The following is a 17,507-nucleotide window of genomic DNA, read 5'->3' on the forward strand; positions in this document are numbered from 1 at the left end:
TAATTAAATAAACTAATTTTTTATTATGTTATCTTTGTCGTGTCGTTTCGTGTTTGTCGTTTTGTAATCAGTTCGTTTTCGTGTTAGTTAAAAAAAACACAACATCGTGTTGTGTTCGTGTTATATAAAACCTTGTCGTGTCATGTCGTGTTAGACAAAAACACGACACGATGGCCCGATTTGCAACCCCTAATTTCAAGGTCATCACCATTGGAGGTGAATTCAATGTATGATATTTGTTAACATAAATCATCATCACCTGTTTATATTATATTTTTAAATTTAAATTTTTTCTTCTTTTCAAGAAATGTTGATAGAAGAAGATGAGAAGATTTCAAGGTTGAAGGCTGAATGTGATGAGGATGTGTATAGTGTTGTTGGGTGTTACAACTCTAGAAGAGATGAATTAGTACAATCCAAGTGGAATACACCACTGTCAGATCTTTGGAGCAAAAGGTGAACAGAAAGGCAGTATTGAAAAATGGTGCTGAAATTATCTTGAAGCAATGGAAATTATAGATATAGAATAAACAAGGTTAAAGAGGATTGTGGCTGGAAAAAGTTGATTACAGGTTTGTTTAGCCTATTCAACTGTTATTATGAAAATTGTCTAATATCATAGAAGGTGATCAAAAATTTTATGATTTTTAATCGTTTAACATGAGAGATTTATTAGGGCTTCTGTTACTACGATATATCTGTCTATGTTATGAGCAAATTCTCTTTTTAATCTGGATATTAATTGACTATTTGCTTTTTAGTTTTAATATTATGTAAGATGTACATCAAGAGGTCACATGAACTTATAGAAAAATAAAAAATTTATTGGGATGTTCCTACAAACCTGTAACAGAACACCATATGAGCATCATCGGGAACAAATAATGATCAGATGGAAATAAGCTTTAGAAACTGAGATGACCACCCCAAATAACCAGGTACTAACATAAAGCACGTAATATATATACTTAACTGTTTTTTATTATAGTAATTGATCTTCACATGTTTTATATTTGCAAGTGTTGATCCAGTACATTCGTGTTTCTGTAACAAGTGCAATAATAGTCACTATTGCTAGAGTTGTTAAGGAAGCTATCATAATACTGGTATGACACTCTCTTTAAGTCAAAAAGTAATTTCTAGCTAAAATAATTGAGTGGCTAAATCAATAAAATGGTAAAAGCAATATTGAAAAAGGTTTAGTTTTGGACTAAATACACAAAAAAAAAAAAAAAAAAAAAAAAAAAAAACACAAAGACCATTTCTGTGAAGTACTTTGTGAGTTATAACCAGCAACTGTTAAGTAAACGCCATCAATAACGTAGTTGCAAAACGTAATTAGATTTCTATTTAAATGTTTTATTTTTATTAATCATGTTGTATTTTACGTTCATGGTGAATTAACATTGTCGAAAGGAGTTGGTCTCATTATAATTATGTGTAGTGTGAGTTTATTCAACCGGTACACGTATGCCTTTAGACCTTCCACAACCTACAGTTTTCTGATTTCCATCTCTTTTTTATATGTTTCTTAAATTTACATGCCTACTGTCATGCAGGGGGAGAACGAAGAAGTTTTATTTTGGTGGTGGCCATTTTTTTGAACAGTTAGATATTTTCCAAAATCAAATTTTGACCAAATTGTTTATTTGATGTAAATTTAAACCATTCATGTTTACTAAATCTGGAATACTTTCTTTAGACTATTTAAAAAAAGGCTTGAAGAACAAAAAAAGAAAAAAGACTTCACATCTTACATCTCCAATGGGTATAAAAGGATTTGTAGATGTTTTTAGTATATAAATGGAAAGGTACCATGAAATTTATTTAGATTTACAATTCTCACATAGACCGATAGTTGTAGGTTTGGAGCGAGTTATTAGAGAATCAGAAGTTTAAGCTTTAAGTTTAAAGGTATAATTTTTATCTTTATAATTTTTTAGAGGACAATTTGCAAATTTATTAGTAAAATTTATAAAATTTCTAACAGTCATTTTTAATTTAAATTCGTGACCTTTGTTGTTGAATCCATATATCACAACACAATATCCATTAACATTATATTAATAGTGAATCACTTTTGTTTAATTAAATAACATTTCAATTAGCTATTTGATGTTAGCCTTACCACTAAATATGTTGTGATTGTTGCATGACCTAAAAAAATGTTTTTAAAGTCTCAAATCCTTCTAATTCATGTTTGATTTTTTAGATTATGTAAGTGGACATAACGTTAAAGATCAAGGGGATATAACGTTAAAGATCAAGGGGCAATCAAGGTATAAGTGGCTAAATCCTTAAATAGAAAAATCAAAGATAATATTTTGTGATTAATCCCATTATCTCTAGAGTGTTGTAAAGATAATATTTTGTGATTAATCCCATTATCTCTAGAGTGTTGTACAAATGATGTTGATAGGTTTTCAATAATTTGTATTAGGAAGTTGCAATTGACTTTCATATATTTTTCATTTAACAATGTACTTCCATTTTCATTTTCATATTAACCTGTTTTAAAATTGAAAATCCACCTATTTATAGCATTGTCCTATCACTTTTTTGGTTATTAGCACAATATACCTTAGACAACGGTACGGAAAATAACCAAATTATTCTTCGTGAGCCGTACTTAGCACGGGCCTCAAATATATATATATATATATATATATATATATATATATATATATATATATATATATATATATATATATATACTGTAGAATTAATTCACGTTCCTTTTAAGAAAAAAAAAACCAACAAAATGATTCTGTAAAAGTCGCCGCCATTAACATCGAAATTAACTGCTTACACTACAAGAAGAGATTTTTAACAAAATCAACCGTTATTATTTACATATCATTCAAATACAACTATTAAGCTAAAGGGAGTGGTAACACTCCTAACACGTCGCCACATTAGATTTTTGAGTGCCACATCATTTTTAACCATTCAACACCTAATCTTAGCATTTAATAAGAAGTGGTAAGACTACTGATACTCTATTTTATATTATTTTTGATATTTTTTTTCTAATTTAATTAAATCATTTTATTTTAATATACATACATTTTTTGTTCACAAATATTAAACAAAATTTATTTTTTAAAACCACAAACAATAAATATTTAAATGCAGGGTCCTTTTGGTAATTTCAGAAACTTGACTTGTCATAGAGATTAAGATGGGGGTGTGATGTGTAAGTATGAGATTTTTGGAAGTTATTCTGTCCGATTCAGATTTTTGTTTCTTCTTCCTCCAGCAAAATTGATTGCAGCGAGACTCCCATTTTCCATTTTCGATCTTCACATCGCGATTCAACAATTAAACTGAGTCAAGAAGGAAGCGCTTCGGCCAAACACACTCCACCCAATCAAAATCGTCCAAGGCCTTCTCTCTCTTCTCGTTACTCCACTGGCGAGGCTAGGTTGGCGCTCCCCTTGGCGCATGGCAGGGGGCGGTGTTTGGCGAGGGTGGCGACTGGTGGCGAGTCTCTTATCGATTTCCACTCCTTTTAGCCTTAGAATAAGTAATAATTCAAATACAGAACACGTATCATTGCTTCACATATTTTCAAATCGATTACATATTTGCTGTATAATGATGAATGTAATAAAATCATAATCACCTTCAACAATAGCTTTATACACTATTCAACGAACGACTTCTCAAAACACGAATTAATTAACCAATACTTCTAAGAAACTGATGAAAATTGAATTCCAAATACAAGAAGATGAAATGAGATGTAGAGACGTATATAAAGAGAGATGAAATACCTGGAAGACAGGGGAAGACAATTGATCAAGAACACCGGCGGAGCAGTAGTAGAGCTTTTCATCGCAGCGGTGGTATTTGATAACCCTACGTGTAACGAACGCACCGCCACTGGCCGGTTTTGCCCCTCTGATACTGGCTGCACCTCTGTAAATTGAATACCACCGTCCTCGCTTCCAATTAGTTGATAAGATGATAACAATGGCCATATGTAAATCACGATCCTTGAAGGCATTTCATGGAACACCTATTAGGCATCATCAAACATCAATTATCAAACTCTCTCATCAGTTACCTATTGCAAATATATAAAAGGAATCAAGATAACCCAATTAAATTGTGGCCGAACCATTATACAAATCAAAAATGATTTTGGAATGGAAGCTAGCAGTAAATTTCTGTTGGTAGATATATGTGTTTCACGACGATTGGGGGAAGCGGTGGAGAGGACAGGAGTGTGCTGCTTCGTGTAAATGATGGATGAGGGAAGCGGTGGTGTGACTGTGTAAAGACAGTGGAAGACAGCTGATGGACGACGTTTTGGTTGGGGTGGACTCCATTTAACAATTTTGGCCGACATTGTTATCACTTTAAGCAATTATGTTGATATGGAGTTTATTGACATCTGATGCTTACAGGCCATCTCATTTCAAAAAGAGCTAAAAAAAACATGCTAATACCATAAGTATCTTTTTCTATTTTCTTTTCCGATTCCATCCTATTTGATTTTTTTTTTTCATTTTATTACTTTTTATATATATATATATATATATATATATATATATATATATATATATATATATATATATATATATATATATATATATATATATATATATATATATATATATATATATATAGGGTTAGGTTCATTTGAGACCACTTATATTTTGTGAGACCGTGAGACGCATTTGTTTATTTTTTTTTATTTTTTTTTATTTTTTTTTAGTTAATTCATGTTCCGAAAATAATATTTAAAAAAAGAATTTTTTGATTTTTCCATTTATTTTGCATTTTAAAATTATTTTTAGAATATGTACAGTGTAATATTCTATTTAGAATATTTCACGTATTTTTCAAAAAAAAATAGAATTTATTTTTTTTTTATTTTTTTTAATTTTTTTTTATTTTTTTTAGTTAATTCAAGTTCCGAAAATAATATTTAAAAAAAGAATTTTTAGATTTTTCCATTTATTTTGCATTTTAAAATTATTTTTTAGAATATGTCAGTGAAATATTCTATTTAGAATATTTCACGTATTTTTCAAAAAAAAAACGGAATTTTTTTTATTTTTTTTTATTTTTTTAATATTTTTTTTATATTTTTTTTAGTTAATTCAAGTTCCGAAAATAACATTTAAAAAAAGAATTTTTGGATTTTTCCATTTATTTTGCATTTTAAAATTATTTTTAGATTTGGTCTCACGGTCTCACAAAATTATAATGGTCTCAAATGAACCTGAACCTATATATATATATATATATATATATATATATATATATATATATATATATATATATATATATATATATATATATATATATATATATATATATATATATATATATATATATATATATATTATGAAAATTGTTTCTTATGAATAGTGAATTTTCATAATTTTTGTCTATTTTAGTCCCTGGACTTTATGTTGTTTTATTTTGGCAGAATTGGTCCTGTACTTTGGCAACTTTGGTCCTCATTTTTTAGCCATTTTGACACTTTTAGTCATTGTAATCGATATTTTTACATTTTTTAGTAACCTTTTAATATTTAAAGTTTGGCCACAAAACTTTAACGGTTTGACAACTTTGATCTCTTTTCTATTTAGGAACCTTTTAATATTTAAAGTTTGGCCACAAAACTTTAACGGTTTGACAATTTTGGTCCTCATTTTTTTAGCCATTTTGACAATTTTGGTCCTTGTAATCGATATTTTTACATTTTTTAAGAACCTTTTAACATTTAAGGTTTGGCCACAAAACTTTAACGGTTCGACAACTTTGATCCCTTTCTATTTAGGAACCTTTTAATATTTAAAGTTTGGCCACAAAACTTTAACGGTTCGACAACTTTGGTCCTCATTTTTTTAGCCATTTTGACACTTTTGGTCCTTATAATCGATATTTTTACATTTTTTAGGAACCTTTTAATATTTAAAATTTGGCGACAAAACTTTAACGGTTTGACAACTTTGATCCCTTTTCTATTTAGGAACATTTTAATATTTAAAGTTTGACCACAAAACTTTAACGGTTCGAAAACTTTGATTCTTTTTCTAAAAACTTGTTAATTCCTACCGCTTTAATTCTTTAGCCATTTTGACACTTCTGGTCCTTACAGTCAAAACTTTTACATTTTTTCATAAAAACATGAACAAAACGGTCCGGGACAAAGCCCGGGCTTGTCATCGTTGCACTTTTTACGTTTGTCATATTTACCGATTCGGAAACAACATTGAAAGCTTCTGGCCCCCACGTAAAGGGGGTAACCTTTCTAGTTCTTATTATTATAAATTTTGATAAACATAAAAAATTCAGACGACCTTAAAAATTTAAACGACATTATAAAATTCGAACGGCTATATAAACGGACCAAAAGCAAAGTTTGTTTTTATTTATTACGGATATTAATTAATTCAGTATTACATTTGTGTGGTGCGTTATGCGGATTGAAATCATTTAGTTGAGCAATTGTATACTCATGTTGCCGAATATTCTGATTTGTATGTACTGAAATGTCTATTAGACATTGAATATGCTCCTTGATCTATACAACCTACATCACCGTGTTATCGCTAAAACGGATCAACGCCCATCTTTTGATTGAGATTTGATCAACACGTTCATATATGAATATATGTTCATTTATGAATATATTGTGGATATGAAGTAAAAAGTTGATACAGATGCATATCCATTGCATAATGTCGATTGATTTGTTCTAATAAATTGATTTTCACACACACAACTATGTATGAATACCTCATTGCTCACCGACATTGTGCATGTTTTTGTTACTCAAGTCTCACATGTACTGTGTAGTCTTGTTATGAACATATGTTCATAAATCAACATAAGTTCATAAATGAACATAAGTTCATTATATCACAGTAAGACCACGCGTTACCACCACTTGTTCTCCAACTAAAATCATGCATATGTTATTTTCCTTTTTATGACCCAAATAAAACCCATCTATATCCTTAGTATAAAACCTCTGACCACCTCGATAGACCATGGGATCATCCACTAATAATACAAAGTTCAATCCACTAGCTAGCCAATATAAGAAATTGTTTGATAGTAACCAATTTAAGAAAGGCATTCAATCACTTTAATTAGTTTGAACTTGATGATGATGACATAGATATCAACGAATTACACAAATAAAATCACATTTGCATCTTTCTTGACAAGATTGGTAGGAATAAGGTTGTCATGACTGCACAAGAGTGGTGTCATTGACATGGAACTTTGAGTCATTAGGGCGGAAGATTATCCAGAATATGAAGATGGCGACCCCGATGAGGACGAGGATGGAGTCACTAGGTGTTGATTGATGGGGAAAAGAATGAAAATATGATGCATAAACCCCATTATGCCCTTGGTGTGTGTACACACACACACACACACACACATATATATATATATATATATATATATATATATATATATATATATATATATATATATATATATACATAGGCTTAGATTATTTTATTCTAACTAATTATTGTGCGGGTATCGTATGCTATGAGAATGATAAAGAAAATATGTTGTTTGATAATATAAATACGTTCAATCTTACATAATTATTGTCATTAACACACATTGTCACTAATTAAATCGTCTATAAGGTTATTATACACTTATTATTATTATTCACATTTCTTTCAGAATGTTTATTGGGTCGTATTCTGTCATAATGAAAATGAGTGAAAAACGATGTGCGAGAACAAAAATAAATAATAATTAGTGATAATATATGAAAATGACGATATTTTTGTAAGGTTGAACGTATTTGCATTGTTAAACAACTTATTCTCTTAGTAATTCTCATAGCATACGATATCCGCACAATAATTAGTTAGAATACTTGAACTTAGCTCTCTATATATATATATATATATATATATATATATATATATATATATATATATATATATATATATGTGTGTGTGTGTATATATATATATATATATATATATATATATATATATATATATATATATATATATTGTTGAGTTATGAGGATCTTTTCACCACAAAGGCGCAAACACAGTTGAAGCAATATTAAAATATAATCAATAACTCATAAACCGAAATACGGATCTCTTGTACTACCAATCTATGCAACAAAAATAATTAAGGAGAAAAAGGAGAGAATCATGCATTTTTAGTCTTTGATTTCTTCTTGCTCGGCAACTGAACAGATGGAAGAGAACCCGGAGGAGGATTTCTCTTATGTGATCGCATCCAAGAAGCAAATCAGTAACACAAGAAACCACAAACTGAAACCCTAAACAATTAGGGTTTTTGTTCTTGATACGTGACGCGTAGAATAGGTAGGCGTGGCGCGTCTTACATGAATTAGTAGAGTTTTGAGAAGAAGTATCCGAGTTTTTTTAAGGCAAAGGGACCAAATAAATTTCGACTACGTAGGCCTGCTCTATTCCTAATGCCATATTTGGTTAATCCCAATATAGTTTCTAGTTATGAACAACGTTAAGGAAAAACCAAGACCTAACAGATTGTATAACATAACCTGATACATCTCCATTAGAAGGACATGAAATGTTGTCAACTTAGAATGACTTATGACATAATCCAAGGAGTAATTTCAAAATAAGGGTTACTCCAATAATCAAAATATCCATTCAAAGTACTCATGAGCATTGGTTGTAATTTTTATGTTGTGTTTTTCTCCATAAACAAGCAATAAATGGTCCATAGCAATCTTAAATCATCACTTACTTCCAAAAGTAGGATTGGATGTGAAGGTTCAAATAAATTAATATTTTAGAAATGGTTCTAAACATGTAAAAGGGAACACATAAGTATATTGATGAAAATTATTGCATTGCCAATTTCACGGCCCAAAAAAAACTTTTATTTATGGTTATTTAATTCAGAGTATTCTTTAAAGGAATATTATATTGCAAAATTTGTTCTCAAAACATTTTAATGTAAAATAATATCACTCAAGCATTTATGAAGAAACGTTTTGCATTAATATTAAAACTTAGGATGTCATCACCAATACAAAGACATAATCATAAACTTGTCTTAACATGCCTTACAATAATTTATTATACTAATGGCCTACAAACTCTTTAAGTCTATCAACATATTTAAACTCATAATCCATGTGCGTTCGTACTGCTACCTGTGATAAAAAGAAACTTAGTAGGTCAGGTTTGGGAGCCTAGTGAGCATATAGAGATTTAAACCCATAATAGTTAAATCTTTTAATATATATATATATATATATATATATATATATATATATATATATATATATATATATATATATATATTCACATCAAACAATTAACCAAATTACCCATTCTCATTATTCTCACTCACTGATCCTAAAATATTGATCGCAAGGGACTTGTCATAAGGATCATCATAAGCAACGAGTAAGACAAAATTGCTTCATGGATTCCTTAGAAATATAAGTCAATAAGGCAACCATGGGGGGATAGAATACATCACATGAACACATAGTTCATTAACACCTACATGTTACAAGGTCCTCCAACTCGTCGAGTAGAAGTTCATTAACACCTACTAGGTTCAACACGACGAGTTGGTGCCTCCAACTTGTCGAGTTCCTTCAATAAAATGAATACAAAGCTTTAAAAAATTATATCTGGGGGTCGGGATGTTACAAGGCTCATATAACATTTAATCATCTAAATACTTTGTATTTATGTATAAGATGAAAGTAACTATGTACTCACTTGTTAAAAGTGGGGGACTCAGAATTTGGGCAGTGCTTCACTTACCACCTTGACTTTTCCTTTATTATGACTTAGGTTTAATTATCAATAAGTCTTAGTCTAATATTACCCATGACTAACGATAGTCTAGATTCCTCAATAATCATAATGTCTACATCAAGATATATCAAGTAAGGAGCAACCAAGAATATCATATTGGATGCATGATCTGTTGGTATACATAGACATCACCCTCGTAAGTAGATCAATCAGTATCATGACATGGAATTAATGATAAATCGTATTTATAAATTCATAACGACAAGTATGAATATGAATATAAGTTATGCTGAAAGCAATATAAATGTAGCTTAACTTACATAGATTTTCCTAACATAAGTCTGGAAATTGTACTACCGAACTACGACCCGATAACTTCTATTTTTTGGGCTTTTATATACTTTAGAGTCTAGCTAAATACCCTAAAATCTAAAGAAAATTTGTGTTTAAAACTAAGAGGAATTTCAAGTGATTGTGAGGAAATGAGGCTAAATTCGGCACGCACATATATAAGATAAAGACACGCGTACCACACACTTTCCAGAGGCGCACCATGTCGTTCAACTGACGCCGCTTCTTCCCCCCCCCCCCCCCCCCCCTTTCTGCCATGTGTCAGGTTAATATTCGTCTGCGTCGCTTGCTTCTAGAATGGTTGCGCGTTGCACCTAGCTCCCACGCGTGCACATTTTTCAGTTTTTTTAAAAATTCACAACTTTTTCGTTCGAGCTCCATTTTCGATGTTCTTTATGTATTAATGCGTAGCTATCAATGAGATCTACAACTTTCATTTAGACTCTGTCTGCTAATTCTAATTTTTTTAAAGTTATATTTTTAAAAATCTTAAACTGTTAAAGTCTGTGTAAAAATCATAAGTCTTTCGTATGACATCCGTTATCGACTGTCTTTATATTGAAGGAATCATATCAACAAGATCTTTGAATCTCGTTTATCTTGTTTTTCCTAACAATCGAGAGATTTGAATTTTGGTTTCCGTGTCGCATATTGCTACGTTGAAACTTTGAAAAAATCATAACTCCTCATACAAAGTTACATTGTATATCCTCTATATGCACACTCTGTCTTTTACGATTACTACGACTGGCGTTTAAATTACTTAGGCTAATATGCAACCTACATAAAATTTAGTTTTTACGATGCACATAGTTGTGTCGGTTTAATCTTGAAACTTAGAAGAAACATAACTTATTCATATGAAGTCGAATTTCTAAGTTTTTTATACGTATGAAATTCTTGTCATATCTACTATAATTTTGGATAAGATTATTAATCGAAAATAATCTTCTATCAAAATCATCTATTTATCGTTCGCATGACGAATAATTATTACTTATTATATCTTAAGTGTCTAGCCTGAATGTGTGGGCATTACATAAGGCTTCATCACGAGTGTAACCTTTAACAAAGGAACAAAAGGAAAACATCACTTACCTTTTGTGGACAAAATAAAAATTAATTTAATAAAACTAAAAATAAAAATTACATTGTAAACCTAATTTTTATTAAATAAATGTTATGCTAAAATTAAAATTTACATTAATGAATAAAAATTGTAATCATTGTATTTGTCATTCATTTTGTGTTGGAGCTTGTTAAAAATGTCGAATTGATCGGGTGGAAGATCCGGATGCAGAGTCATGTTTATAATTTTAAAGCCCTTTAGCATTTGCTCCTCCTCTCAATATGAAGTTTTGAACTCTAAGATTTTGTAAGAAAGATAACATGATTGTCAAGTTTTTGTGAAAAAGTAGTACGTTATCAATTTCGGTGACGCTTTTTCCTTTATCCATTGTCGATGATGATGCCACAGTTTTCGCTTTGTCACTTCCTATTGGGCGTCGAAGGGTGACTTCATGCAGTTTCTCATCCGACCATGAAGTTCTCTCTTATTTATTAGAGCTGGTGGATTGCGACTGACTAAGCGAGCTTGGATTAAAGACCCACTTCGAACCAACTCGCCTGATACATAATGCTTTTTGATGGCCAAAGGGTCTACCACTTTGTGTGGTTTTGGATCGGTGAAAAACGGTGCTTAAAGGTTGAATTCATTACACTACTTTTGATGCATGTTTGTGAGGTTAATGTAGATTCTATTAAAATTTGTTTAAGTAGCTCTTAGCTCGTGTCATTTTTCGTTTACATCTTCGTAAGTTTGGTACTCGCACGTTCCCATTTACAAGTGGGAGTGTGTTAGAACGTGGTTCCAAAACGTCGTCGTGGTTTGGGCATTTTCCATCTTCCTATCTAAAGATATTTAAATCCAAGCTTTTGAAAGCATCATTTCCTCGTCCCCAGTCCAATAATTTTGCCCTTTTTCCTCTTTTCTTTGTTTTTTCTTCTCAAAGATTTTGGTGGTTGCGTTTCCGACACCTTTTTTGATGTCATCATTGTAGGGAGATTGGGGTTGGGAAGGTGATTATTTGTTGGGAAGATGGAGTTTTAGGTTGTTGAAATTGTTGGAACTTGTGTAATGTTTGGTTGTTGGAAACTGGAAAGAGGGTGGTTATGGAATAGGTGAGTTTGTGGAAGTAGCATGTTCAGAACCCTCAACATCGTGATTCATGGGCCAGTGGGTGAAGTGGATGTGCTTGGATTTTGATCAATTTCTGGATGTTTTATGAATGAGAAATAGTTTGTCTAAGAGAGAAAAAATTGGTGACTATTGAATATATATATATATATATATATATATATATATATATATATATATATATATATATATATATATATATATATATATATATATATATATATATATATATATATATATGAAATAAGATGGTATTTATTAGTAGTGTTCGCGGTGTGGTTTGGTGCGGTTTTGAGTCAAAATCGCAAACCGCACCACATATGCAGTTTGAGTTTTTTTTGAAATCGTAAACCGCACCACGATCGTTCGGAACCGTGTTAAGCGGTGCGGCTTAATGCGGACGGTTTATGTGGTTTGAATACGGTTTGTGCGGTTCAATAAGTTGTTTAATTAATAACTTTCACAAACCAAAACAATTTGGTGATTTTAGTATTAGCTTTTTAACATCCAAAAATTTAGGTTCATTTGGTCCTTTTGTGATATGAAACCGATAAAAAGAACCCATAAAAAGTATTGAGAGTATGTACTTTTGTGTAAGTTTCATACTTTAGTTAATTAATTTCGTATATAATGTAACTGTATTTCTTGATTCCATGTTCGACATAACAGTAACTCATATAATTGTATAATTTTCACTAATAATTCTTAATAACTTTAATTGTAATTGCTACCGAGAATCACCCAATGCTAATTCTATTTAAAGCTAATATTTTTTGGTGGAGGTTGAGGTTAAATAGAATCCCTATTCGTTCTGTCTTAGTGGATAGAGGTGTTGAGTTGGAGTCTATCCCTTGCCCTATTTGTCAGTCTGAGGTAGAAAGTGTTTCGCATCTCTTTTTCTAGTGTGAGACGGCTTGTCAGATTTGGAGACGGCTTGGGGTCTGGCTGGATGTTTCGTTTCCCATTGACCTTGGTGCTTCAGAGATGCTTGATTGGATTGATTCTCTGTTGATTGTTCGTAGGCATCGTTCTATCTTGGAGTCGGTTTGCATGGCGAGTTTATGAGTAATTTGGCCTTATAGGAATGGTTTCATCTTTAGCCCTAATAAGTTTAAATAACATCTTTTATATGATATTATTGTTGATTTGTCTTTTCGGTGGTTCTCCCTTAAGAATTCTAAGACTCGTGTTAGTTGGATTGATTGGATGCGTAATCCGCTAATGACTTAATCTTGTATTTTGCTAGCTCCTAGCTAGCTATTTTTAATGTGAGTTTTGTTGCTGTTAAAAAAAATAAACAAACAAACTTCTTTCTCATAATATATATATATATATATATATATATATATATATATATATATATATAGGGCTAGGTTAAAGTATTTTTTACATTTATTGTGTACTAGAATGTACCAATAGGAATTTTGTAAAATTATATTATTATTTAACTAAATAATGATAGATATTAAATGGTTTCCATAATTATATGTATATTAAATGATATCCATAATTATAGTTTTCTCTTTATGGAAATTAATTAAATTCGTCATTAATGTTAGCAATAACATTCTTTCAGAATGAATTTGTATCTAGGTTTTTATGTCAGCAATAACATTATTTCAGGACTCACTCACTTAAAATACAATAAAATTGTATGGAATATGAAGAATGAGGGTGTATTATAGTAGAATATATTCTCCTTCTCCTAGAATACGCTCTTATTATTTTATATATGAATTCATTCTGAAAAATATTATTATTGATATTAACGACGAATTAAATTAGTTTCCATAAAAAAGATTTATAAATATGGATATCATTTAATATACATTTAATGTTTACTCAATTCTTATTGGTGCATTGTAGCATACAATAGATATGACAAATCATTTGAACCTATATATATATATATATATATATATATATATATATATATATATATATATATATATATATATATATATATATATAAGGAGCGTTCAATCGAGAACATTTCTTATCGCGAGAACATTTGAGAACAAATTTGAAAAACAATATTTTTTTAATTAAAATTATATATTCATATAAATCAAAAAATAGCTACAAACAATTAAAAAACTCACTAACTAACACCACTCACCACCCAACCAACACCACCCACCTCCACCACCGCCTGCCACCACCACCTACAACCACTGCCTACGACCATCAGCACCACCCGCCACCATTACCCATCACTACCTACCACCACCAACCACCACCCACCACCACCACCCGCCACCAACACCCATCACTAACCACCACTACCACCAGTCACCACCCATCACTACCCACCACACACCACCACCACCACCCCCCGCCACCACCACCACCACCCAACCATCACCACCCGCTACGTACCACCCACCTTCACCGCCCGTCACCACCACCAACAACGACTACCTACCACCCGCCACTACCACCCATCACTACCCACCACCACTAACCACTACCCACCACTCATCACTACCCACCACCTACCACCACCACCGACCCACCACAACCACCACCATCCACCACCACCACCTATCACTACCCACCACCACCAACCACCACCCACCAACCATCACTATCCGCCACCACCATCACCACCCACCATCATCACCACCCAACCAGCACCACCCGCACCACCACCCTCCTCCACCAAAACCACCACCCATCACTACCCACTACCCACCACCACCACCACCCGCCAACACCACCAACCGCCACCACCACCACCCGCCGCCATTACCCTTTACCCACCACCACCGCCTACCACCACCACCACCCATCACCACCATTACCCGCTACTACCACCAACCACTACCCACCACTCGCCGCCACCTGCCACCTGCCACCATCCACCCACCCACCACCACCACCCATCACTACCCACCACCACCAACCACCACCCATCACTACCCACCACCACCTGTCATCATCACCACCCACCACAACCACCACCACCACCAACCACCACCCGCCACCACCATCACCACCCACCATCATCACCACCCAACCAACTGTTGGATTAATGTCTAAGTCCTTAACTATAATTGGTAAGACTTGACCCGACCCGGCATGGTTCATTTGGGTTGCATGGCATCATGTATTTGGATAGACTAAAATGAGAGAAATAACACTTAAGGTTTGTTAATATATTATAAGTTCTAATATATTAATAAGATTATTTAATTAGTATTGATCAAGAATTAATCTAGGATTAATTGAGTGATCAAAAGAAGACTAATTAAATATATGGGTTGATTGTGTAAATCATCCATACTTGTATAGTGGGCTAATGCTTCATGGATTATCAAGTTGGGCTAAAACCCATAAGATGCTCCATGGTGTATTTGAACCCATGGATCCAAGGAAATGGAAGGCCATGATGTAACATCTCCCTCTGGCACGTATCACAATATTGTCCGCTTTGGGCCACTCGGCACGAGGACTTCCCAGCCGAAGGGGGATCAGATCTAACCCACTTTCACCCCCCCATTATAGGGTTCGACGTCCCCGTAGAACACATCGACCCGTGCCCTGGCTCTGATACCATTTGTAACATCCCCATCTGGCACGTATCACAATATTGTCCGCTTTGGGCCACTCGGCACAAGGACTGATGGGTTTTAGGTAAAACAAATAAACTAGAATACAATTCCTAAGTTCACATGCAACCTACTTTGGATCTATGTTTTAGCTATTGAACATACAACTTTGAATTGCAAAATAAGAACCCTAGATGTGAGAGGCTATTTTCAAAATTAACAAACTAGGGTTTAGTAATTACATACCTTTCAATTGTTATAGTAAACAATTGATAATTCCCTTGATCTTGATCTTGATCTTCTTGGAAGCTTAGCACCACAAGTGTAATGCCTCTAATGGAATCACACCCAAACTAGCAAGAAGGAAAGTAGAAGGAGAGAGAGGGAGTATGCAATTTTCGGCCCTAAGGGTTTCTTCCAAAGAAAGAGTGACCAAAATGTGAACCAGGATGCTCCTTATATAGTTGAGGGATCTAGGGTTTAGGAAAAACCCTAATGCTCCTTGCTTAGGGCCTAAGCAAAGCCAAAGGCCTTATCCAAGCCCCCTTGGACGAAATCCTTAGGGTTTCCCCTATAGATTTCGTCCACCTCCTTCCAAGGAGGTTCTGGAGCCTTCCACTCAACTATTAGATAATTGCAAACTAGTCCCTGCACTTTATAATTAATTCTTTTAACCCCAAAATTAATTCTGATTAATTTCTGGCTAACAATTAATTAAACAAAATGATTTCTTATTAATATATTAATCTTTTAACATATTAATAAATTCATTTATATTAATTTATTAATCTTATAATAAATTAATATCTCTCCTTTCATAATTTTCTTGTCCGGTTGCTAGGTTTGAGGGCAACCCAAAAGGACTGTGCTGCTATCAATTCAAGTACATACCAATTATAGTTATGGGCTTAGACACCTAATCCAACAGTCTCCCACTTGGATAAGTCTGTAACTATAATTGCTAGCATGCCTTCTAAATTTGACCAGCAAATTGTAGCTTCCAAAAAGCTGCTGCCGAACTCTGACCCAGTCAGTTACGAGTCCTAAGATAAGTGATCATATAATCCTTCGTTCTGCAAGATATCCCCAGACATAAGACATGGAATACAATCAATCTCTTAGTCCAGAATCTATGTTTCTCGATTTCTGATTTGTGATGATATAGGACTTCTAATCGAACACATCAATTAGTCCTGGCTGGGCCCAGCACATAAGTCAACACCAAATCATCGAGGGGCCCACAGATATCGCTTTTCCGGTTAAGGCAAAAGGAACGAATAAACATTGACTCATATGCTTGTATCTTTTACTCATCAAACCATACATGACAATACGTTTTATAACACCAAGTTACTGATGCGTTTTTCGTATCACCAATGTATAGCCGACTTGCAAATTACAACTCATATATCTCTGTTTCAAGATCATAGATATTATCGTCTCAGTATTACTCGTGATGAATTCCATGAAGTAATACTCTGAGCGTGGGTTTATCCAATACTCAAATCTCAATTTCTGAGTACTCATGAACGTTGCAGCAAATCTATTGCCATGTCTATCCTTAGACAATCTACAATCCAGTTCATGACAGTCTTGATTCACTACTTACTTCCAAAAGTACGAGCG

General features: G+C 32.8%; 1 protein-coding gene across 1 annotated transcript; it reads right to left on the minus strand.

The window, feature by feature from the left end:
* Nucleotides 1–3,033: 3,033 nt before the first annotated feature.
* Nucleotides 3,034–4,423, minus strand: LOC111911107 (uncharacterized). Its single transcript, XM_023906890.3, has 3 exons — nt 4,124–4,423; nt 3,777–4,021; nt 3,034–3,516 (listed from the first exon to the last, which is right to left on the minus strand). The coding sequence occupies exons 1-3, from the start codon at nt 4,352–4,354 to the stop codon at nt 3,315–3,317; spliced, it is 678 nt and encodes a 225-aa protein (XP_023762658.1). The 5' UTR covers nt 4,355–4,423; the 3' UTR covers nt 3,034–3,314.
* Between the last annotated feature and the right edge of the window lie 13,084 nt (nt 4,424–17,507).

The sequence above is a fragment of the Lactuca sativa genome, chromosome 8 (assembly GCF_002870075.4).
Source record: "Lactuca sativa cultivar Salinas chromosome 8, Lsat_Salinas_v11, whole genome shotgun sequence".
NCBI lineage: Eukaryota > Viridiplantae > Streptophyta > Magnoliopsida > Asterales > Asteraceae > Lactuca > Lactuca sativa.

Excerpts from the sequence above, each read along its gene's own strand:
- LOC111911107 (XM_023906890.3), bottom strand. The coding sequence starts at position 4,354 with ATGTCGGCCAAAATTGTTAAATGGAGTCCACCCCAACCAAAACGTCGT. Across the intron at positions 4,022-4,123 it reads CATTTTTGATTTGTATAATG|GTGTTCCATGAAATGCCTTC; the intron begins GTTCGGCCACAA and ends GATGCCTAATAG. Across the intron at positions 3,517-3,776 it reads TGTCTTCCCCTGTCTTCCAG|GCTAAAAGGAGTGGAAATCG; the intron begins GTATTTCATCTC and ends ACTTATTCTAAG.